This window comes from Neolamprologus multifasciatus, chromosome 17 (genome assembly GCF_963576455.1).
Source record: "Neolamprologus multifasciatus chromosome 17, fNeoMul1.2, whole genome shotgun sequence".
Classification (NCBI taxonomy): domain Eukaryota; kingdom Metazoa; phylum Chordata; class Actinopteri; order Cichliformes; family Cichlidae; genus Neolamprologus; species Neolamprologus multifasciatus.
In genome coordinates, this window is record NC_140455.1 from 13,114,427 (window position 1) to 13,139,139 (window position 24,713).

Below are 24,713 nucleotides of genomic sequence, written 5' to 3' on the forward strand. Positions count from 1 at the left end.
CACTGCTAACAAATTGCTTAAAGCTACAATTTAAATTTGTTCTTTTCTAAGTTGTCTGTTATGTGTGGACACATCACTGGTCCATCACTTAAGTTAGGTATCTTTTTATGCTTGACTAATGCAGAGAACAAACAAACATACAAACAAAAGTAATAAGGTACAAGGACCCGACTAATAGTGAATGAAAAAGCAGCTAAAGTCCAAAAAAAAAAAAGACCTTCAGGAAGCCTGTTGAACTACTGCTCAAGACCACTTAAAAATGTTCAAAAAGTCTGGTGGAACTTTTGCACAGTACCTTATTTTCTTTTCAGCTCAATTCCATTAAGCTTTATTCATATACCTCTTATTCACAACGACAGCCACCTCAGGGTGGTGTCTGAAATGACAGTTGTTCTGCCCTAATCCATTTCGGCCTTCACAGAATGTCCATTTCCCCCCTGCATGTGAGGACGAAGACATTTTTCCCATCGACAGCAGGTCCTCCTCATTGTTTGCTGTGAAGGAGAGAACAACACTAAATTATTGACAGTGTGAAAATGTCACAGACGTTCCTATATTACTTGGCCATTGTGAGCAGAAAAAAATGTTATTTCTACAAACTTTGTAAAGAACAGTGTACATGAATGAGCTTCATCACAGTGGTTTGAAGCATTTCTAAATTTGAATTGGCAGCTATTCAAAGAGTAAAAAGGTGCAAACTGATCATTAAAAGGTCAAATCTACAGAGGGTAGGTTGTGTTCTGGATCCACAGGTGGACAGAAATTACTACCTTTCTGTGTTGGCATTTGGATTTACTGAATGCAACAACATCACCAGCCCCCAACCCCACCCCAGTGTAGTAACTGTAAAAATGTACATAGTTTGAACCATAGATACCTCCATACAAATAATCACAGAGCGCACAGAAAAGAGAAGTGTTTGCAGGAAAGTATTTTACTGGGTAAAAGGGGACAAAACTGCCCCCAAGTGACCAAAGTGGTACAAAGCAAGGAGAAGGGAAAATCTGATTAATCAAAAAAATCAAAGACAGACAGTGGAATACTTAAAAAAAGTAACCAACTATTGTATTAGAGCTTTTGATTTAGAGTATTTATTTTTATTTATATTTATTTAGGTTTTTATTTCATTCCATGTAATAACAATTCACCACAATTAATGGAAAATCTGTTGTTTTTTTGGTTATTTATTGGAGTTTGGTGTTTATACGTAGCTTCTTCCTCACACTAATCATTTTCCCCTTTTTGTTAAAAGGTTTCTTAAAGCTGCATCATATCCATCAATGAAGTGGTTGTTCTCTATACTTTCTTGAATTCTCATGTGCATATATTGTCTACTGTTTACAAGAGCCTTTCAAATATGAGCTATGGAGACTACCATCACCTGTCAAGACAAACAATTTGATTGGGGTCAAGTATATCCAGTAAATGGCGATATAACCACTATAGCTCTTTCACATTGTCCCACAAAAAGCCAGAGGGTTGGATTTGAGAAGCAAAGTGTGCTTAGTTTTTTCACACTGTAAAAGCTCTATTCTGTTGCCCCAATGCTCTCAGCTACAGATTTTACAACACCACTAACTGGAGGTTGATGTAAATGTTACTGGAGCTGGAGCTCTCTTGGTTCAGGAACAATAAGTCATGATATTTAATGTCTTATATACTCATATAAAAAGTTATCTGCTGACCAGTGTTATAGGTAAAATAAATAAATAAAATGCATTTAACATGTCATTGTTTTGCTTATGTGTGTGTGTTTTTTGTTTTTGCCTTTGTGTTGTAGGTACTGTCCCTGATTTTGCATTTCATTTGTGCACTATACAGCTGAATTCAGTGAATGAATTTGAACATCATCAGCTTAACTTCAAATTCATCTCTGCTACCCTTTATGTAACAAACTCTGACCATGACTACAGCCACTGTGTGCTAGTCACACACTGTTCTTTGGTTTAAATCCATGCTGGTTTTGTTTGTTTTTTTGTTTTGTTTTTTTGCAGCATGTTTCACAACTTGAAAAACACAATCGCACATATACAGACCCAGTATCTGATTTAAATACATGAGGACTTACATGTAAGCTTTACATTTCCAGTTTATCAAACACCACTGAGCAGTCCTTTAAGTCTAGTCTTCTTCCTTTCTAGTTCTGGCTTTCTTACCTGAAAGAAAGTGAACTTAACTCTCTTTCTTTTCTCTCCCTGTGAAATACAGCAGCTGGACCTTTGCATTCAAAATGTCCTGACACAAACAAATTACACACTTATGCTCACTCTTCTTCTGCATGGCTAGATAGATGCTGAAGTACCACAACTTATGGACACCCACAGTCATTCTAATGTAGTGCCAAAACAAACAAACAAAACAAATAAATAAAAACATGCCCACTTTAACCCCTGACTATGGCACATAATTTTGCCTCTTTCATCTGTTTTTATGTGACATCCTCTCGTGACTAATAAACAAACAAGATTGCCTTTCATGTGTTACTGCTTATTAAAAGCATTATTATTACGATTATTACTATTACTATTATTACCATTATTATTATTAAGCATTATTATTAAAATTATGTTTGTTCTTTCATTTTTGTATAAACCAATAACAGACAGAACAGTAATATTTAAAAAGCCTATTTCATTGATACACTTTGGTTGGTAACAATCTTTTAAAAAGACATCCGCTGGACGATGGTTTTAAGAAAAATTTATTTTGCCTTACTGCAAATCTGTGAAGGGTAAAGACCCCTCAAGGCCATAAACCCACCAGGAAAGTGCTGAAAAGCAGACTACTACCCATCGAGAGGATTTGCCCCCTGCTGACCATTAGGAGGGATGCATGTTTAAGCCACCTTAGCACTGGCTTACCTTCCTGCATGTTTTGTTACATGCAAGTATTGAGCTTTTTAACCCACTTCTTCTCTGCCGTGGCTTCTTCAGATATAGACTTAGCGTATAAAACAAAAACTCTATCACCATTTACAGAATAAAACCCAACTTATTACATCATATTCAATATTTTTTTTATTTGTAACCTTGTTGTAACCTATGTTGTAACCTGTTTATTAGCGTTTCCTGTTGATGAACTTTACATACATTCCAAGTTAAATAGTTTTTAAAAAGGCAAAAAACGCTGCCGTATGACAACAGCAGAAAAGAGCACGGAGACAATGAACAACAGAATAAGTGATCTAATGTGGAAATTTGTTTTCAGTCCTAGGTTAAGGCGGAGCTTCTGTAATCTTTCCGAGGCCCACACACAGAAGCCAAAGCCCTGCCGTTACCATAGCAACGACTCGCGGAGTATGGGAGATGCCACGAGCGACTCGCAATTGGTCACCTCGGATCGTTGTTCCGTCCCAACCTCCCATATGATTTGTTTCATGTATTGTCCGTCTTAGAAGCTGCAACATGATTGGCTACCTTCTACATTCGCGGCCCGCCTCTGTGAGTAAGCGCTCCCAGCTGCACACAAGTCGGGAAGAGTCGTGCGGACGACGTTGTACATTAAAGCGAAAGCTTAGTTGTTTTCAGGAGTAAAAAAGTTAATCTGCGGTTGACTGTTTTTGGAGTAGTACGCTTACTTGGAAATTCACAAAGTGGTGGGAAAGTTGGGAGACATGTAGAGACTTTTTGGTCGCCGGTATTGTAGCTTGACGATGGAGGAGCCAGCGATAAGGCAAGTGATTAATGTTAGCCAAATTAACGCTTTTTGGGGAGGATATTTTTGTTTTGTTTATGTTGGGATAAAATTTACGTTTTAAAATGGCGCGTTAAGCTAAGAGTCGTGTTCCAAGAGTGCGGTGGTGTGTGAGAAGTGTGTCTAAACGTGCCTGACTGTAATAAAATGCTGACATGAATCTTTGCAGAGAGTTTGAGATGTCTCTGTCAGACGGTCCCTCTGACGACGACGACGAATTCCCGTCGACTTTACCCACAGATGGCAGCCACAGTGGGAGCATCCGCAAGGTCAGACAATCACACTCTTACATTCATTTCAAATTAAAAAAATACTGGATAAGTAAAATTAGAATACAGTCCACGTGATGATGCTGTGTGGCTTCACTTGGGGATCTTATTGGACCTGTAATTAAACTAAAGAACATGAAACCTGAATGTCATCGATAATCATGTAAATTGGCAAATGTAAACTTTAACTTAGGGAACAAAGAAAGTTAGCTGCAGGGATAATACCCACATTATTGGGAAAAAGAGCACATGTTTTCGCTGACCACATTTTCTGAGTTTTGACATAGTGACCATCCCAATACATCAGAGAAGGGCTGAACTGATCTAGCTCTATATATACATATACCTTGGCTTCGTGTAGATGTTCACAGAGTGCTGATCGTATACCACTGTTAAATTATTAGTCTGTAATTTATTTATTATTATGAGACTGTGTGACATCAGGATCCTCTGAAACATTGCTTTCCTGACATTGTTAAATAAAATGTAACAAATAAGTAAATCACAGAATATAAAAAAATAATAAAATAATTCCAAACTACTTGCCAAGTTGTCTGTGAAAGGCAAGAAGCAAAATGAGTGAGCATTTGCCTTCCAACAAATTTGCAGTTTTTAAAAATGTGTTTCTTTCAGCAGTGAGGCAGAAGTTTCACCGTTGAAGGCAAATGTTCTTTACCTCCTGTTGGCAGTTTTTTCACATTTTTCCAAGTTTCTCTAACGCTTGGAGAGTAAACAGCAAGTGTTTACAGACAGTCAGCATCTTCCGTGCACCAGTCTATTAGTGACCAAAGCAATCAGTAGTAAGATTTTCAGTCTTTGTAACCTGCCCTGCCGTGGGAAATCAGTTCACATAGGCACTGGAGGGTTACTTGATGTGCGCATGTTAAACAAACTCCTTTACTGGGAGGTAAAGAGATATATGAAGAAAAAGAGAGAGACAAACATAACAACTATATACTGTTGAGATTCCTGGAAGAGGGATAGAGAAGATGATGAAAGGAGCAGTAGGGCATAAGAAAAAGGGAGTATTTAGCTTGTTTACAGTACAGCTCCGCATTCTGTCATGTAACTGTACATTTGTTTACCTTAGAGTGTGAAAGTGTGCTGTACTGTATGACACATGTCTGGTTTTAGTGAGCACACAAATTACCAGCTGTGAGGCAGTTCTTAAAGTATTGTGAGCAAATTGCCTCTGTTGAAGCAAGATTTTAAAAAGCTGTTAAATCTTCAAACACATGTACAGATCCTGTTAAAGTTTTTTATCATCTAGAATGTATGTCCTCTGCTTTGTTGTGGCACAGTATTATCATGTTAAGCAGTCACAATGACCTTCACATGTTGTCACATCCATCATCTCTATGCTATACTGGGTTTGTAGTGTGAAGTAATTCTTTCAGACTGCTCTCCACTGGCAGTAATAACATGCCATGGTGCCATGGTAAAACTGGGGTTAGTGTCATGTGAAAACAGGAAGGCTTAAAAAAAATAAAAAGTAATTTCTCACTGCGCCGCAGTCTCTTTGAGATTTTTATTTTTGATATATCAAATCTTATCCCCACTGTGGCTGTGTCTCTTACGGTTTCTTTTTTTTAGCGTGTTTTTGGACAGGATCATTTCCATCGGGGAAAACATTAGTTAGCTGGCTGTAAGTCTGCCAGCTGCTTCCAGTACTTCTTACTCAGATCATACAGCATGAAGTAATGTTGTCACATTTGCACAGCTGTTCTGTGTTTTCTTGGGCAGACTGCCAAAATATATTAACAGTCACCAAGTATATTTGGTAGTCTAGTGTAGCTGTCTTTTTTTAAGTTTTAGGTTTTTCAGCAGCTTCCATGATGGATTTACTGGTACTACATCAGTTTGCTCCGGTTTTGCAAATTCATTAACTCAACCAGCCCTGACCCTTCCACTTTGTGTTTCTCTAAGGCTCGATATCATTCAGCTTCCTCTCCAGACTCCAGTGTTTCTCATACAGGGACTTGATAACAATATTAGTGGAAGTTCACATGCCCTTACCATCGTGTTTCTTTACAGTCTGGTCTACTTGCCAGTTTCTTTTGTGGCTATCTTTGATATTAGTCAGCTGCTTGAGTTTCTCATCCTGTAGTCCACTGGATGGTTTTTAAACTGGTGTCTGGAAGTACCTGTGTTGTGCTTAGAACAGCAGTCCCCAACTTTTTTGCGCCACGGACTGGTTTATGTCCGACAATATTTTCATTGACCGGCCTTTAAGGTGTCGCGGATAAATATAACAAAAATAAAACCAGTACTGGTATTGGATTGGATTTATGGATTTATTCATAACCAGTGTTGGGACTAACGCGTTATTAAGTAACGCGTTACAGTAACTACGTTATTATTGTGGTAACGAGCACGGTAACTAGTTATTATGCCAAAATCAGGAACGCGTTAGTCGTTACTGAGATTTAGATAGGGTCGTTACTCGTTACTTCGTGTGGTGGCTATCGCGGAGCTTCCACAGATTCAATAACATTAGCAAGTGGTGGAGGCAGCAGGTGGATGAGGGAAAGGGGATGCAGAAGGAAAAGAGACCCGAGGCGGCCGCCGGTCCAAGTGTGAACTGAACTTCAGGTAAGAAGTTATGACCTGCAGTCTATCTGGGTCAGATATAAACCAAGTTTAGGTGGAGTTTATTTTCGTTATTCTGACTTTTTCCGTACTGCGTGCTAGCTAGCATGACGGAGTTTCTATACAGCTGGGTGGGTGCTATGAAGTTAATGATGTTGAACTTTATTTTGTTCATAAGTTATTAGAGTTGCCAACCGTCCCGTCTGGTATTCAGAGAAAATATTACACGTTTCTTATTGAGGTGAAAAAGAACAGTTTGTCCCGTAATTCAGCTACAATGAAAAAGGCACAAAGCTGGAGTTATTCTGTGTCTTTGCTGCACAGCTGCCTCTTCTTCTCTCATTCTCCCCCCTCCCTCTCCCGTTTCTACTGCAATCATGAAAACTGATCAATGATCAGCTGATCGGCTTTTCTCTCTTGTTTGTTTATCGCCCACTTTGCGCCAGAAACAGGAAACCAGCCGATGTTGCGTTAAACAACAGCAGCACGTTTAAGCTTGATCAGCTGTTGTTAGAATTTATTTAATATTAATTTCTAGTATCAGCTGATGTTTGCTGGAGCCACAGCTGCAAAAAAGCTGCTGGTCATGATATCGGTTTGGTTATCTGGTGAGAGGGAAACATGAAGATGAAACCAGGAGACGTCCTTACTGAATCATCAGAGCTGAACAGGTGATGGAGAAACAGGTTTACCTTTTAGGTGACATAAATGAGTTGAAGGGAAGTTATGAACTGTTTCTGAGAGACAGATAACCCCAGGATCCTTTTTAGGTAGCTGACAGCTGGTAACTGTGCAGGGGTGGGTCTAGCAAAGTTTTGCCAGGGGGGCCAAGTAGGGCATTAAAAGGGAGAGGGGGGCACAAAGAAATACTTTTCTTTCTTATTCTCATTTAAAATGTCTAGCTTTTAAAAAATAATTATCTGAATCTTACAACAAAGGATTGATAGATTGATGCATATATACCATCAAAACAGTGAACATCACTGTCAAAACAGCGTTTGTTTTCATTCAAAGGCTTTATGATTTTTCCTATAATGGCGGGCCAGTCTCTAGTCAAAATGCCCGGGCCGATTTTTTGTCCCAGTCCAGCCCTGTATGCAGCTCATCTGCAGTCTGGTGTTACCTACATCTTCCTATTCAGAAGGCAGAATTTCTGAGTTCTGAGTACAATCAAAGCACCACGACGGCAGTTTTTGTGTTGAATGTAAAAAGCGCACATGACGCTGTGACGTAGGCTAGAATCATGGCAGCAGTCAATGACGGTCCAGGCGTGGGATTTCTCTCGTGGAAATATGCACATTATCTTTTCCTTTCTATTGGTAGGTGGCACAGTGCACTTGTGGCAAGTAAGCAAGCTAGAAGACTGGCAAAGTTGTGGAAGCAACACATTAACAAGAGAATTCTGAGTAAAACCAAAGTTACTTTCCCTAGTAACTAGTTACTTTGAAAGTAACGAGTAACTTGAAGTAACTGAGTTACTTTTGATAGAAGTAACTAGTAATGTAACTAAGTTACTATTTTAAAGTAACTTACCCAACACTGTTCATAACACACAATGGAAAGACCCAGGGAAACCGAGTTACCGATAAAAACAATAACCCCATAACCGTTACACCCTTATAACATACAGCATCATTTACGCTATTGCTTGGAAAAGGGTTTGCTTTCTTGCCGGTCAGTAGATTAATTAAGATAGTCTAATTCTGTAGGAAATGCAACTTTTGTAGTTGGTCAGTCAGTAATTATTTTATCTCCTCTATTTCTTTATTTCATCTGCAGGGCTGTGATCCTTTGGCTCAGACTCAGCGCAGTAAGCTGCAGCATCGACGGGCTCGCATCAACCAGCAGATCAACAAGGAGATGCGTATGAGAACTGGAGCGGAGAACCTGTTCAGGTGAGACATTGCAACGGATCAGAACATTGCATGCACAATTTTTATTTTATTTTTAATTACTTTTCTGTTGTAAAGTTACACGAGGGCAGCACGGTGTTGCAGTGGTTAGCACTGCTGCCTCACAGCAAGAAGGACCTGAGTTTGAATCTATCGTGTGTGTGGAGTTTTCATGTTCTCTCCAGGAACTTTAGCTTACTCCCATAGGTAGGGTGGTTGCAACCCGATATCACAATAGAACGTGAAATAGACACAGCAGTCCACGGTGTCCATTTCACGTACATGCGCACAGAAGTTGCAGTAACGGCAGAGGAAGATATTTTATTTCAAGCCAACATGAAAATAATCATGGAAAAGCATTTAAACAGACATTATTAACATTAACAGTTATATGTATATACATATTAGCTGCCTAGCTTAATCAATTTTGATGATTAAGGACCCTGGAATGTACTTCATACATTTTTCTCACTACCGACTTCATGGCTTTAAATAGATTATTTCCTCCTTCTAGTAATGCAACATCTGCATGCATGTCTGTTTCACAGTTTGGAGAGGCAAAAATGGACACGAATTTTCTTGGAAATAAGTGATGCAGTGCTGTAGTGTTGAGCTGCTTTTCCAATCCCATGGGTAAAAAATTGTGAAGCTTTGTGTTTGTCAGCTGTATCACAGTTGCTTTAAATATAATGTATATTCACTCGTCACACAGCAACTTTTTCTGTTTGATTTTGTGAGAAATGCCATTCAGGTGCCATCTGTGTTGTCGTCTTTGTTGGTTGCCTCACATTTTTGGTTCAGTCGGTTGATGGGAAAAGGTCAGAGATCACTCCCATCCTAAAGAAACACACACACCAGCACCACCCAGTTTTACAGCTCTGTTTGTGTTCACTGTGTGTGAACATGGCTGTTTATGTGCTTGTGCTGGTTTATCTCCTCCCTGTTGTGCAAATTTTTGTTTTTTTTGTATTAATGCTTTTTTCAAACAAAACAGTGAGTGAACACTGCATACTTTGGCAGCATGAGCACCACTGAAGCTAATCTCCCAACTCTCTGGACTGCTGGCCCTGTGTCTTGAAGCAGCCAGTACACAAACCAGAGAGTTTTACTGGTGAGGAAAGTGGACGAAGTTAAAAATGAAATGTTCACATAGCATCAAGGTCTTGTCTCTAAGGACATTGGCATCATCTTTGTCCAGTGTCTCTCCATTGCTCTCCTCTATATTCTGTCTCCTCAACTCATTCTCAACATGTCCATATTTATTGCCCACTCAGAGGTAAATTAGTACAGAGCCTCAGAGTATATGCATGAAGTATGTGGATACATTTGCTCTAAACCTCTGCTGTGGCAGTTTTACAATGTCTAAAGTATGAGCAGACCGCTGTGCAAAACTCTCTGGAAAGACATGGGGCATGCTGATGCTCCAGGACTATTTGGGAGGAGGAGTAGGAGGAGCCACTTAATTAAAGCAAAGAGCTCCTTTCTGCTTCCTTAGTGGTGCCGCATTAAAATCTAATCTAATCAAAATAACCATGTTTTTAATTTAAGACAGACTCACTGTTGTCTCAGGACTTGTTTTTGCAACAACTGATAAAGTTGAAAAAAATCGTTCTTCTTTCTTTGTTATTTACTCTGTACTTTCTGTATTATTTTATTGTATTATTACGATGCTTCAAAATGCTCCCAAAAGTTTAGTTAGTGTAGAAAACCACAGCTGATATGAGATTAATAAATTACTCTTTTGATGACTTATCTGTCGTTTGAGTGGCCTGACTGCAGTGGCTGTTGCTGTTTTGTTTTCTAAATGTTTTAAATGATGAAACAGTCCTTTGAAGTAATTACTGTGTAACAGGGTGTTAAGTTTTTTTTATTTGTCTTTTCAATGTTTCCCTAGCTCCACATTTGACCTGATTTAGGCTCTTATCCCGAAAGGTGATGACTCAGTTTACTGGATATAAAACAAGCACTCTCTCCTGTTCTATTGGGACGCTCGGTCACATAGACAAAGACCCCCACACAGCCCGTCAGCCTGTAATCAGCTAGCTTTGTGTCTGCCCCCGTCCTGTTCCCATGCAGAGATTCCCAGCGGTGCTCTGGCAAGCTCATCCCCCACTTATTTGTCTGGTGCTGTCAGACCTTTTTTTTCTGTCCTTCTTTTTCCAGTCAAGTGGAACACATAGACACATGAACACACACACACACACACAAAAACATGTAGCTTTCACTTGCACTTCACTTGTTGTGAAACTGTTGTGGAACTGTGTCATGGTATTAGTGCTGGTGTGTGGGGGTCGATGTTTGTGTGTGTTTGTGTGTAGGGGGTTTGGGATGCTAATTAAATACAGGGGAGGGGGTGTCACTAATCAGGGTTTGTGATTAGCTAATGAAGACGTCATGTTCTGTGCTGCATGTAGGAACTCAGCTGAGGGGCTGTAATGTTGTTTAAACATCCTCCCAGCGACCGGGGGTCCATGCTGACCCCAGAGGTATTTTATTTTTCTTATCTCACAGGTGATTCTTATCTTTTTTAAATTTATTTTATTTATTTATTTAGAAAGAGGGGCAATAGATATTGATGAACATTTAAACAAATGTAAATATGCCAGATTATAGCCTTGGGCTAATTTCCATCTGCAGACCCTCTGGCAGGTTGGTGTTAAACACAAGTTAGTAAAAACATACAGAGACACTATTTACAGGTCATGTGACAAGGACTATTGTTCAGTTTTTTAATGACTTTGTCGATCAGTTTGTTCTTAATGATATCAGAACATTGTTTTCTGTTTCTGCTTTGGTTAGTGCTTTTAAAAAATTAAAATGTGTTATGGCCACAGGAATAAAAAAACTTCTAACATTTAAACTTCTCTGATTCTTCATCTCATAAGCAAGAAATACTTGTGTTACCCCTCCGGAGCTGCAGCATGTTGTGTGTGTAAGTGGATGTGTGTGAAGGGGATATTTGGTAGCCTTTTTAATGCTGACTAATCAGATTGGCCCTGGCTTGATCCTACATATAGGTGTGTGTGTGTGTGAGACTGGGAGAGGCAGTGACAGATGAGGAGAGAGGTGAAGCTGAAGTGGTCTAACTGGAAAGCTTAACCTGATTTAAAAAGTCCTCAAAAGTGAGCTTCAGTTGTGTGTTTGAACTGAGATTGGTCATGTGTTAAAGGATAACATGGAAAAAGTGCCACAAATTTTTCAAATTCAAAGTGATGTGAGTGTTCTGGTAACAGGTATATGCAACTGAAGATGAAGTGCTATTTCAAGATAAACACTCAAACATATGTTTTTTTAGCTCTTTTTACCGCTCAGCCATAAAAAGCTGATGGGGTGTTGTAGTCATCCCTCCAGGTGGGCAGATGGGCAGCTGGGCAGGCTGGACACCTAAGTTTGTGATAACTCAAGAAGGAAGTCACCTAGGATTTTCAAATGCCATAGGTGCATCTACCAAAAATCTCGGATGAGTTTGAGTCTTGGTGACCTCAACCTAAAGGTCAAAGGTGAGGGGTAGTTTTCTGAAAAGCTTGTGAATGTGATAACTCAACAACAAGGCGACGTAGGAGCTACAAATTGATATCATCGGTGTATCTCCTAGAAATATCTGAGGATTTTGAATCCTCAAAGTCAAGGTCAGAGGTTTAGTTTTCTGAATTTTTTTTGAATATGATAACTCCAGAATGCGACAGTGTATTCATATTCATACCACAGGTGCATCTACTGAAAATCTTGGATGAGTTCGAATCTCAGTGACCTCACTCTCAAAGTCAGAGTAAGTTTTCTGAAAGTTTTCTGAAATTGATAACTTGAAAACAAGGCAAACGTGGATTTTTTAGAAACATCTCCAAAACTGACACCAGAATTCCCGCTAAAACAGGATACAGAATAGATGGGTTGGATAGATGTGCCAGAGGAAATGTAAGTAAATTTGATGTTGCAGGCCTTTATTTTTTCAGGTCATCTAAACTCAACCATTTCTTCTACATTTCTGTGAATTTGACACAGTTCCCATTTTGATGCATTTCTCTCCTTCATGGATAGAATGTCTTTATGACTGCAAAGTCCGAATAATTTTGTGCACTGTTTAGGACCAATAATGGAGGAATTCTCTACCACTTTTCTAAACAACAACATAGTAAACTAGAGATGCTTCAGATTTCCGGGAACATTGTGTACCCCATAGAAGTATGAGCTGGCATTAGTCATCGACCCTCTCATTGTTTTTGGGGGGTGAACCGGAGAAAGTGAATGAATAGTGGTTGACAGAGGGAGGAGAAGGTGGAGAGAGCTGCATAAATTAAAGAGAGGCTTTTTGTGCCTTCACCCCATCCTGAATTTATGTTCTCAGAAAAGTTTGCTGCATCCACGAATACTGAATGAAAGTAACAAGTCAGTTTTTAGCTGTGTTGTTCTAATTGTGATACTGGGCTCTACGACAAAGCAGATTAGGAATCAACCCAAGTACTGTTTTTAGAAAGCCCACAAAGAAGTATTGAGAACTGAAAAACAAAACAAAACACCTGGACGTCTTTGTGTTTTATTCTGCAGGGCGACAACCAACAACAAGGTGAAGGAGACGGTGGCTCTAGAGCTCAGCTTTGTCAACTCCAACCTGCAGCTGCTCAAAGAGGAGCTGGAGGAACTTAACAGCAGCATGGACGTCTACCAGACAGACAGGTGCACAAATGCATGCGTATTTGTCCCATTAATTCCAGGCCGTGCTTATTAGACTAATGATCATTATAATTGGGGAAAACAAGCATCCATTATATTTTTGTAGTTACACTGGCACTGGGTGTATAACCTCCTTGTACTTGGATATTTGTGATGACCAGTTTATGTGTTGGTCCTTAGAAATGTTTTAATAATGGGATGGGGTTTAAGTCAAAGTTGGGTTTCAGTCACATTTATATAAAGAGACTAAAGGAAAAAAGCATCCACATATGTGTCATGCTTTCTGTCACAGCCATAAGATTTTTGCCTCCACGGCTCCGTATCGTGTGAGGGAAAAAATCCCCTGATTAGAGTATAGTCAATAACCCTGTGGTGGCAGTGTGCACATTTGTTGTTATTGTGAATGGCAGTAGGTAACTGTGGGGGGTGACAGGCTTATTGCTTGGCTTTAGCTTTGCTGATTAGCAGGATGAAGCACTGAGAATAGTGCTCACTGGTTTTGAAAACAAGCAGATGGCAGCAGCAGTCATTGTCGAAACCTACACTACCTCTGTTAATTTCTTTTTGTAGTGAGGCTGTCAATGTTCCAATGATCCCACTTGGCTTAAAAGAAACCAAAGAGGTGGATGTCACTGTTGCTATCAAGGTGAAGTCAGCATCTATCTACCTCCTTCTCTTTATTTATCCAGTTTGTTGTTCTTTTCAAGAAAAACTTGTGTTTGAGTAAAAAATTATTGCAATAAATGTATCCTAATAAAAGTTACTGAATCAACTGTTTTTAAGCTTATTTTACAAGCAGTGTTTGTATTTTTATGCTAATTTACATTAGTTGGCCTGACTTCTTTTCATTACTTGATCATTACTAAATATTTGACACAGATGGGTAATTTGATGAAATATCATATTTTTGTGCTTATTTGCTTTCCCTTTTCCAGAAGAATAACCAAAATCATCTTCATGTGGACACGTGAAGATAATTGTTTTGTCACCGTGTCTCTGTCTGCCTTCACAGGACTTCATATGTGAGCACTATGGGGAGGACAGCTTTCTCTATGACAAGGAAATCAAAGAGCTTATGGAACTTAGACAGGTTAATAAATTCACCCATACAGTTTGATCCAGAGTAAACATTCTGCTCATCATGGGTAGAAAAACAAGTGGAATGAAAAGTATTGATTTATTTAAAGTTGATGTCTCTTTTAGGCTGTCTGTAGCTGACATTAAATGAGTGTTAACATTTAGTTTGTTGTTGATTCAATCAGGCCATGCGTACACCCAGTCGAAACCAGGCCGGTCTGGAGCTGCTAATGGAGTACTACAATCAGCTGTACTACCTGGATCAACGCTTCTTCTCTGCTCAGAAGAATCTGGGTGTTCATTTCCACTGGTATTATATGATATATAGCATATAATATATATATATATAGCATAATTTAAATACTGAAGGGTTATCATAATCATTAACATGCATTTTACAGTATGTGCAATATGCAGTAAAATAACAATGGGCAAAAGAACAGTTTTTAAATGTGCACTTTAGCTGTGTTGTTACTACATCCTGGTGCCTTACTGCTGCTCTCTCTTTCAGGAGAAAATCAAAGCATTCAATAGTTGTTTTCCAGGGACAGATTTATGTAATGTGACCATAAAACCATTTTTCCAGAATTAAAATCTCATTTATTTTTCTAAGTGGTTGGCTATAAATTTTAGTTGAGCTTGAAGGTGGTAATTATGAAGCAGAGCATGGACGGCAGTGTCTCATTCCATGACTGTGAAAAAAAACTTAAGCTTAATAGTAGATGAAGACACTTTTGTTCCAGCAGCTTAAACTGTGGAGGGGCTTTGCTCATTGGTGGTTCCCTTTTCGTTTGTCATTCAGGTATGACTCTTTGACTGGCGTTCCATCGTGTCAGCGTGCGCTGGCCTTCGAGAAGGGAAGTGTGTTGTTCAACATCGGAGCCCTGTACACGCAGATCGGAGCACGACAGGACCGCTCTGCAACAGCTGGCATAGACCGAGCTATAGATGCTTTTCAGCGTGCTGCAGGTAGCACAATGGCAAAATCATACATCAAAATACTTGATTTCTCGTTTTGTGAGCCTTCAAATACGAGGGGCATGTTTTTTACGCAAAACAGCACAAGGCAATATAGTCCTAGTGCTGGTCCCAAGTCCAGATAAATAGGGAGGGTTGCATCAGGAAGTGCAGCTGATGTAAAATCTTGACCAGATCAAAGATGCAGATCACAAAAAATTAATTTTTCATTCTGAATTTGTCGGGTCTGGGTTAACAATGACTGCATACTAACCTTTATGCCGAATGTGCAAACTGCAAGATAAAGGAGACTGCAAGGCAGTGTTCTGTAGATTGTAGCTAGGCATGAGCAGAGAGGGATAAAGGTGGTGAGCCATACATGAAGCTAAGGGAAAGAGTTGTGGAAGCTAGGTTAAGAAGAGGTTTGATCAGCGAGCAGCAGTCTGGCTTCGTGGCAAGAACTACACATGCAATGTTTGCTTTGAGAGTATTGATGGAGGTATATATCGGAGGTCAGAAACAGCTTCACTGTTGTCTTGTTGGATCTAGAGAACGCATGTGTTAGGGTACCAAAAATAGGAAATGTGGTATTGCATGAGTAAGTCAGAAGTGACAGAGAAGAATGCGACATGTAAAGAGGAGGGATAGTGGATATATTGTGTAAAGGATGTTGAAGATGTAGCTTCCAGGCAGAAGGAAAAGAAGAAGACCTCAGAGGAGCAAAGGAGGACGTGCAGAGGGTTGCTGTGACAGAAGACAATGCTAGGGATAGGGCGAGATAGAGGCAGATGATTCACTGTGGCAATCCCTAAAAGGAGCAGCCAAAACAAGAAGATTGCCATTAATATAACAGATTTTGTTGTTGTTTATAATCAGCTATTGATAATTTTGAGGTACCCAATCCTGTAAATTTAAAGCTTTTGTTCAGTTGTTTTTATTATATACTTTTGATATAATAAACATTGATATCAGAATGTTTGAATTCACATGGCTAATTTGTAATGTATTTATTGGTAATTTATTTATTTTTTAATGTGTAGGTGCATTTAATTATCTTAAAGATAATTTTTCCAACGCTCCAAGTCTGGACATGAGTAGTCCATCACTCTGCATGCTGGTGCGGCTCATGCTTGCCCAGGTACAGGAGTGTGTGTTTGAGCGCATCACCCTGACCACACAGGACACGCACTTTACCTCCCAGCTCCGGCTGGCACAGGAGGCTGCACGGGTGAGTAAATACATATGTGCTTTGTTTGTGTTATTACCCTAATGCCCTTTGTTTAACTGTATGCATGTGTGTTTTCTGTAGGTGTCAGATGTTTACTTGTTAGTGCAGCAGACTATGACACAGCCTTTGATGAAGGACTATGTACCATTTTCATGGGTGTCCATGGTTCAGGTAAAATCTGAACACTTCCGCGCTCTCTCCCACTACTACGCTGCTGTTGCACTCTGCGACCACATGTGTAAGTACAAGATTTACTCACATGTTCATTAGGGAGAGTTCATACTTCTTGTTTTGTAGATAACCTTCTGCCTTGGCTATATTTAATTTTGAATTAAAGCAGTACACTTGTGTCTTTAAAAGGTCTTAAAATCAAGTTGAAGCTTAAACAACTTGTTACATACTTTTTTACATACTGTTACATACTTAGCAGACACTTTTTGCTGCTAATTTATAAACAGACTGTAATGTAATATTTTTTTTTTTTATCAAAGACTGACATTCTTGGTGGTGTGAGAGTGGTGTCAGACTGATCCAGCAGGCAGTGTGAGATGTTATCTCGTCTGTGCTTGTCATCTTGTCAGCAGTCTGTTAATGCCTAATGAGGCAAATTCATCAACAAAGCTGTTTTCCTCTGTCACCTATGTAGTACACCTCTGTCCTGTGTATCACCTATGCAGCATCAAAAGCACTGTGTTTTGAAGAAGAAAACTGACATTTCTAGTGGTTTACCCAATAAACCTAACTTTATTGTATTCTTTTCCAGAGATAATACTCACTTAATTAGCATTTCTAAACAGATCTTAGCTGTATATATTTTTCCATAGTGTTGGCAGGAGGGGAAGATGAGGAGGAGGAAGCTGAGAAGGCCTTTATTCAGTGCCATGCCAGTGTTCCTGCTGGGCCACAACTCAGCCAGGTTCTTCGAGATCCTGAAAAAAGACGAAAACTTGGTGAGTTTGTATTCATCATGTAGCTGCTATGAGCTGCGTTGTGCAAGCATCTTGAAAATGAACCAAAATGCTCATGTTATAACTTGAATAGTTATATTCCCATTCTTTGAAACCTTTATTTTTTTAATAATAATTTCTGCTTACATGAAGGTAAGGCCCACCTGCGGCGTGCTGTAATCAGACATGAGGAGGCCATGCGTGTCCACAGTCTGTGCAAGATCCTGAGAAAGATGGATATCTTGCAGGATGTGCTCTCTGCCACACACAAACGTTCCCTGGACAAATACTCAGAGCTCGACCGAGAGGACGACTTCGATGAAATTGCAGAGGCCCCAGAGATACAGTGTGAGTGTCACGTATAATGGTAAAATCAATGATTACATTTTCTGTTTGATTAAATCATAGTGACTAACTGGCTTCTTTACCAGCTCATACCCACCAGAAACCAGACATCATTCCACCCAACTTCTCCACAGTCAAGGTTACTGATATCTTCCAAAGACTGGTAAGTCCCACAGGGAAGAAATAATACACAGTTGGCAGATACCTACCCAGGTTAGGTAACCATTAAAAATTGTTTCCTGTTCTTATGCTCTAGGGTCCACTGTCAGTGTTCTGTGCGAGGGCTCGCTGGGGCCCGATGCGTGTGATCTGCCTGAATAAGAGAGAAGGAGGACTGGGGCTCACGCTCAGAGGAGACTCTCCTGTCCTGGTGGCTGGAGTGGTGCCTGGAGGCTGGGCAGAGGTGAGATAAACCCTGCACATCTAGAGAAGATTCTGTGAGAAGAAAAGATCTTCTCTTGTATTCTTGTAGTCTTATTTCTATTTTATTTTTATCCTCTCAAAAGGAATTGATTTGCAGTTTGATTCTAAGATTTAAATATTTTAAGACCTGCTTTCCTGTCTACTTATTGTATTATTATGGGGTCTACCTTACAATATAAAGTGCCTTGAGGTGACTGTTGTGATTTGGCGCTGCATAAATACAGTTGAATTGAACTTGATTAAGTAGTTAACTGCAAAAAAGAGCCATTCATTTGTTATTTAGAAAAGAGTTGTGAAGGACATGAAGGAGACAAAATGCAATACACTTCCTTCTTTTGTCTCCTTCTTCATTGTGGGAATATATTGCGGGCCTGCATACTTGCATGAAAAAAACGAGGTCAAAACATGTAATTAAGATGAACTAATGATGTTACATGATGTGTTCAGGAGGCTGGACTGAGGGAAGGAGACTACATAGTAGCAGTAGATGGAAAGGACTGTAAGTGGGCCAAACATGGTGAGGTGGTCCACATGCTGAAGAGCTGCAGTGACAGAGGGGTGGAGATCAGTGTGGTCACATTACACTCACATGATACACAGGTAAATATGTGTATGAGCTATGTAGGATATTCATAAGCATGTAGATTTCAGATAAACTTCCTTGGTAGAGATGTAGAGACCAATAAATTGTTGCAACCTTTTTGGTGGCATTTATTTTTTGTTGTTTTCCATGGATGTCTAGCCCTTTTCCAGCATGAGCAGCATGAAAAGGCCATGCTCAGTGACCCTTTTTCAGAATTTACCCTTCTGTCTCTCTGATGGATTGCTTTTTACACCTCACCCGTAAAATGCTGAAACAAGGGAATATGAGTGTTTGTCGTTTAATTACATTTGAGCCATCTTTATACTAACCTAGTATTAGCCTGATGGCTCAGGGCAATGCAATACTTTATTTTCAAACCCTTGAATCAAAACTGAAAGTCTCTTCTTTGATTCCTTAAATTGTGGAAATATCTGTGGGGTTTGGCTGCTGTTTCAGTGGTTGTGTACCTGTGTGTATGCTTTTTTGTTTGTTAGCAGGTGGAGAGGAGGGCAGTTATGCTGTCGCTGTGCAGCGACAAAGAAAACACTCGGCATCGTCTGCTGTCTGGGGCTAAAGGCCAGAGCTCCACCTCTTTGCTGAACTGGAACAGGAAGAAAAAGAGGGAAGGCAGCACAATCACAAAAAGACTTGGAAGCGCTTTCAGTTTGTCATTCGGAAGCATCCGAGACACTGAGGCCATGTACTAAGAGACGACTTCAGAAGAATCACTCAGGGAATAGCAGCGGAGCACATGGTACAAGTGCAGCAGACACAAAGAAACAGCCTCTCCTGAGTTGAGGAGGTAGGTGATGATGCAAAGCTGGGACAAAGGAAAAGAAAAAACATGTATAGTCAAGGAACAAGTGCTGTGCCAGGTTCTTCTTCACACTCCAGCATATCTGACATCTTCGTCAGTTAATCATTGAAATATGATGTTTATTACTTTTACCCATTGTACAAAAGTGAATTTGAAGTATCACAGAATTGTGTCCTGGCATCTTTCTAACAGCGACTGCGCAGTAGGTGAGTCGATAGTGGAAATATGTCTGTAATTTCTCACCTGAAGTCACTACTATGAAGAATCTGTTTGCAAATGAGCAGCACAATATGGCACTGCCCACATCCAAGATACCATGGCTTCACTTTTTGGGACTGTCTACATTGTACAGGCCTTGAACAGTGTCCCCAGTTCCTACACTGGGGTAACCTGACTTTGAATTTAAATTGTGTGTTTAGGAAGAATGTGGTGGCAATGTATATAAAGTCAAAGCGTGTGAGTAAATAGAGGCAAATTTTCCACAGGGCCTAGCAAAGCTACATTTGTAGAATTTCATTGAGCTTTATGTCATATAAGTGCAGTAGCTACAAAAATAAAAGCACAAAAGTATAAAGGGAGCAAAATAACAGAACTGAGGCTTCTTCTTAATTAATTTCAAGGCTTTACAAACATACATGCTTGCTGTGTTGAAGCTGACAGCTGTACAGTACCCTTCTTTATGGACACACTTTAAGTGCTAAAAGTGACTCTGGTCCGTTTTGTTGATACCAACAAATGATCACCCACACAGCCCATATTGTTGTCTTGGTTTCCTCTGTGAGACAGGGTGCCACAGACTTTGATAATATACCTGTTTTCACACACAACCTGCAGGCATAAGATTTTTTAATAAAGAAAGAATTGCACATGAGAATGTAAAGTCTAACACTAGACATTAACTAAATCAGACATGTAATGCTTTTTACCCTGTTGGCTCTCCACTATGGAGATTATGTCACAGTGTGACATTTGTTCAGGTGGCTGTCCAGTAAATTCACATAGAGTGAGTGAGTGGGTGTTATCAATCAGAATATTTCTAGCAGTATGAACAAATCTGAAGCAAACTGCTGTGTGTTACCTGTGAAAAAAGGGAAACTGTGGGATGGTTCAAGCATGATTTTCCTCAATTGTTTGGAATTGTTTGAAAACAAATACATTTTACTGAACTTTACTGAACTTTCAGCAAACAACTATGATCAACATCCCCTTCTAGTTAATAAATGCAAGGTTAACAGTGTTAGCAGAGCCCATTGTTCAAGCACTGTACAATTCTGCCTGATACAGTTGGCAAAGTTATTTGGTAAGAATAAAGAAAAAAAAACAGCTTCTGTCAGAGTGTAGTGGTTTACACAAATTACTTTGGGGTTGCGTCAGAAGAGATATCTGGTGTAAAAACCTGCCAATGTGGTGCTACCCACTGTGATGATCCCTTGTAAATACAGCTGAAAGTAGCTTCTCTAAATGTTAATATTTGTTGAAGAAGATAGAGCAGAATTAACAAGGAAGTACAAAATTTCTTGTACTGTATTCTTGATGGGACCGAATAGACCAGCAGTCACCTGTGATTAACCACTGAAGGCCTCCAACGGTTAATCTGTTCACTTCTGACAGAAAGCACATTCAGCTTTTAATAGATTAGGATTAATTCAGACAGTCTGTTCAACCTGGATTTATTACTAAAAGTGTCATGTTGGAATTAATCCTTAGATCATTTTTTTATGTTTAGTTTTATCATTTCTAGGTGACTAAAACACTTGAACTTTGCTCTGTTTTCTAATGTAGTTTTAGTATTTTGAATGCACTGTGACAAATATTTTGTAAATGTAGTTTCAGGTTTTACAATAATGCCTATGATGTACTCACATTGAGAGGATGTGTGTTTGGATGTCAAATGTGATAAAGAGCGATCATGTAGGAAAAGCATGACATGAGGTGTGATTACACCAAAGTCCACTGTGTTTAACAATGTCCAGCCACTGTACTGTATGTTAGAAACAGCCAATGTTGCATCTGTAGTTGTAAGAGCTGTATTGAGAAAATGTTTCTTTCTTTAAATCAATGCTGTTTGAACTTTTTGTAAAATTTTGATACAACTTGAAGTAGCATTTTGTTCCAGCTTAAAATGAATGTTATTTGAGTTTGTCGTGTTCACTGTGACATGACGGTCCATGGTCATGAGTGTGGAAAGCATGAGGGGACAAGAGCAAAAATTAGTGTTTATCTGGGTCTTGTTTCGTCTAAAAAATCTTAAATATAGTTTTAAAAGGTCTGACAACTTCTTTCACAATGATGATATTCACATTCCTTTGAAAATGACCAACTTTTGTTGACCACAGTAAGAAGACTATTTGAGATGCGATACCATGATTCGTGCATCCACGAGTATGAATGTTAGATAGTAAGAAAACACTTAAGCATAGAAAAAATTGCTTGTATGAATAGACGTGAACGAGGTACGTTGTATAAAGCACTTTGATTGCTCAGCTATAGTAGAAAAGCACTATATAACAACCAGTCCATTTAACATTTACTTTTCTCCACTTGTGTTAGCACAGAGATGCTAATTTCTTTCCTCTGTTCGCTAACATCAACTACTCCAGTTTCTGGAACTGAGATGACAGTTTCCTTTTCTCCATCCTGTGTTTGAACATTCTTGATAACCCATTTCTGACCCGAGGCTGCCAGATAATCTTTCCTCCATCCTGCTTTTGAAACATTTTTTAATTCCCTGTTGAGACACTGAGTTACCAAATATGCTTCTCTACATCAAATTTTTTCCATTACATTTCAGTTCACATTGTCAGCAGGTTTCCAGATACACTTTCCCTATTCTACTTGTTATATTTGTCTGCTTAATTTGTATTTGTTGAGCATTCTCCTGTACTGTGTTTAGCCCCAATAAAATTTAGCAATTACATGTTATGAAATATAGCATGTACTGTCTTCTGAAAGGACAATATATATTACTACTGTATGGGAAATATACTCACACCCCTTATCAGTTCAGGTGCTGTAGGAAACTGGTTCAAATGAAAGAACGTTGCTACAATCCAGCACCTGATTTCAGCTCTCTGTTTTCACAGTTTAAGCAAGGCCAGTGTACATCTAGGCCACGACTTTCTTCCATCTTCCTTCACTCGAAAGCTAAATCTTTGTCAGAAAGTATTACTCAGTGGTCTTATCATTGCATTTCCGTTCTCTGCAAGCATTGTTGCATGCAGTTATGTGGTCAAGTGTGTTTGATCAGTAGTGCTCTGACTACAAATGGAAACCAGATGGGATTTTCTGCAGTATGAGATCTTGTTCCTTTCCTTCAGATTACACATTTATATGCAGGAAATGCAGATTGCACTAGCACTGCACAAATGCCAATCCAGCTAGTTTGGGGGGTTTTATGGCAGAATGCGGTTCTACACCAAATGACCCAAGTTCAGTCAGAAAAGTTTCTTCTAGCCAACATCAGCTGTTTTCAAATTTGTTCGGTAGTAATAGTGGCTCTTTTCCAGAGGCATAAATCATCAAGAGATCCATTTTCATTCACGTAGACAACCCAACCTTGTTTGACATAACCATTTTAGACAGAAGCAACTGCTGTCTTTGACTTAACATGACTAGATTTAGAAATTTGGTTCATTTCATCCCAAACCTGCTTTTCTGAATTTTCAGTCACTCCCTATTCCTGTGAATTAAAATGTGTACCATCAAAGTGTCACTACTCATTACAAGCCTTCAACATTAGATTCATTTCTCTCACTGTCTACATTTAACTTCCCCGATCCTAAAGCGTCATTAGCATTTAGTCGGTATACAATCACAGCCACCCCGTGCAAATCCATTCTGCTTTCTTTGGGGATCTGCCAGGGCCAGAAGCCACTGCTGACTGTTGAAGAGGCGCTGGCCTAACCTATTGTTTCATTTGGAGTTAGTAAAAATTGAGATTAAGTTAATAGAAATTCATTTTTTTCCTTGTCTGTACTTTTTTGTGTGATTATTAAGTAAGTCTTAAATTGGCTTCATAATTGTGTTTACAGCTCCCAGCTTAAATTTAAGGTGTTGCAACCTGCAGACGCACTGCATTATTTTGCAATGACATAGATTTATGTCTGTTGACTATGTGTTTCTATCACTACAAAAACTTTGTTTATAGCATTAGAAAAATAGATTTGAACTCTTTGAAAATACTTTTTAAATCTTTTTATTGTGATTAGACCCAAATACTTTTTTTGTTATGTCCTCTCTGGCTTTCCGTGTGTGTGTGTGTGTGTGTGCATTTGAGTAAATGCTTGGCATTGACTGTTTTTAAGAGAAATGAATTTGTGTTTTTGCCTGAATATGTGACCATCCCTAATACTGCATTTGGGGATTTGCACAGTACTTTTTTCCTTAAATAAATACAATAAAAGTGAATAATGACCTGCTGCCATTCTTACTGTTGCATTTACTGTAACACATGCAGTAGCACACATCATAGAATCATGATGCATTGAGCCACAGCTTTTAATCTTTGAATTCAGCTGTTTTCAGTCTCATTACCACAGGTGTGTGTCTTTCAGATGAAATGTAAGTATATCCAGCTCATAGGGGGTTGTGTGATTGGTGGTCTTTACCTTAAAATATAAAGCACCTTAAAGTTACTGTTGTGAATTGGAGCTGTATCAATTAAAATTAATCTGTACTTTCAAATGAATCGTTTCATACAACTCAACAAATATCAGCAAATACAAAGTGTTCCTATGCAGTGTAGCGCGCAGTCTGCTGAGTATTCTCTTTAGTATCACTTATCAAACTCCACCTTTACACAGCTGTATTCTGGCTGGAGGGTTAGAAACCAGCCACAAAGGCTTATGTAATATCTGCTCTTATACTACAGGGTAAAGTTGGGTACATCCACAAAGCATACCAAACCTCAGAAGCAGCAGCACAGGTTACCGGCCCACAGCTTCCATGTAAAGAAAGTAAATCTAGTAAAGCTAAAACAATTTTGTACATGACTCGTTTCTACTTTCAGTTATTTCTACATTCTGCACCAGAGCTTTTGGTTCCTCACTTGCAAAGTTCCACTTTAGGCCCAGAACACATGTTTATGTCATTTTATGCAGAGACTGCCCACCTCTGCTGCACTGTTGTTAAGGGTGTTATTATGGAAGTTTCTGATAAATCCATCAGTGTTATGTGTCAAAAGGAATGACACACGTGAATTGTTCCCATCACTGTTAAAAAAA

At 39.2% G+C, this 24,713-nt stretch overlaps 2 protein-coding genes across 3 annotated transcripts in view; one reads left to right on the plus strand and one right to left on the minus strand.

The window, feature by feature from the left end:
* Positions 1 to 24,713, minus strand: part of LOC146499050 (uncharacterized) — a 134,945-nt gene that overhangs the window by 71,284 nt on the left and 38,948 nt on the right. The gene's annotated exons all lie outside the window — the stretch shown is intronic.
* Positions 3,156 to 20,563, plus strand: rhpn1 (rhophilin, Rho GTPase binding protein 1). Of its 2 annotated transcripts, none has more exons than XM_085137220.1 (16): positions 3,156 to 3,676; positions 3,867 to 3,962; positions 8,331 to 8,446; positions 12,989 to 13,117; positions 13,685 to 13,760; positions 14,127 to 14,204; positions 14,377 to 14,501; positions 14,994 to 15,160; positions 16,189 to 16,376; positions 16,458 to 16,614; positions 17,201 to 17,326; positions 17,477 to 17,671; positions 17,755 to 17,831; positions 17,925 to 18,071; positions 18,539 to 18,691; positions 19,172 to 20,563. In XM_085137220.1, the coding sequence occupies exons 1-16, from the start codon at positions 3,653 to 3,655 to the stop codon at positions 19,379 to 19,381; spliced, it is 2,064 nt and encodes a 687-aa protein (XP_084993346.1). In that variant the 5' UTR covers positions 3,156 to 3,652; the 3' UTR covers positions 19,382 to 20,563. The 2 variants fall into 2 exon arrangements, with proteins under 2 accessions (XP_084993346.1, XP_084993345.1); XM_085137219.1 differs by having other exon boundaries at positions 3,160 to 3,676; positions 19,169 to 20,563.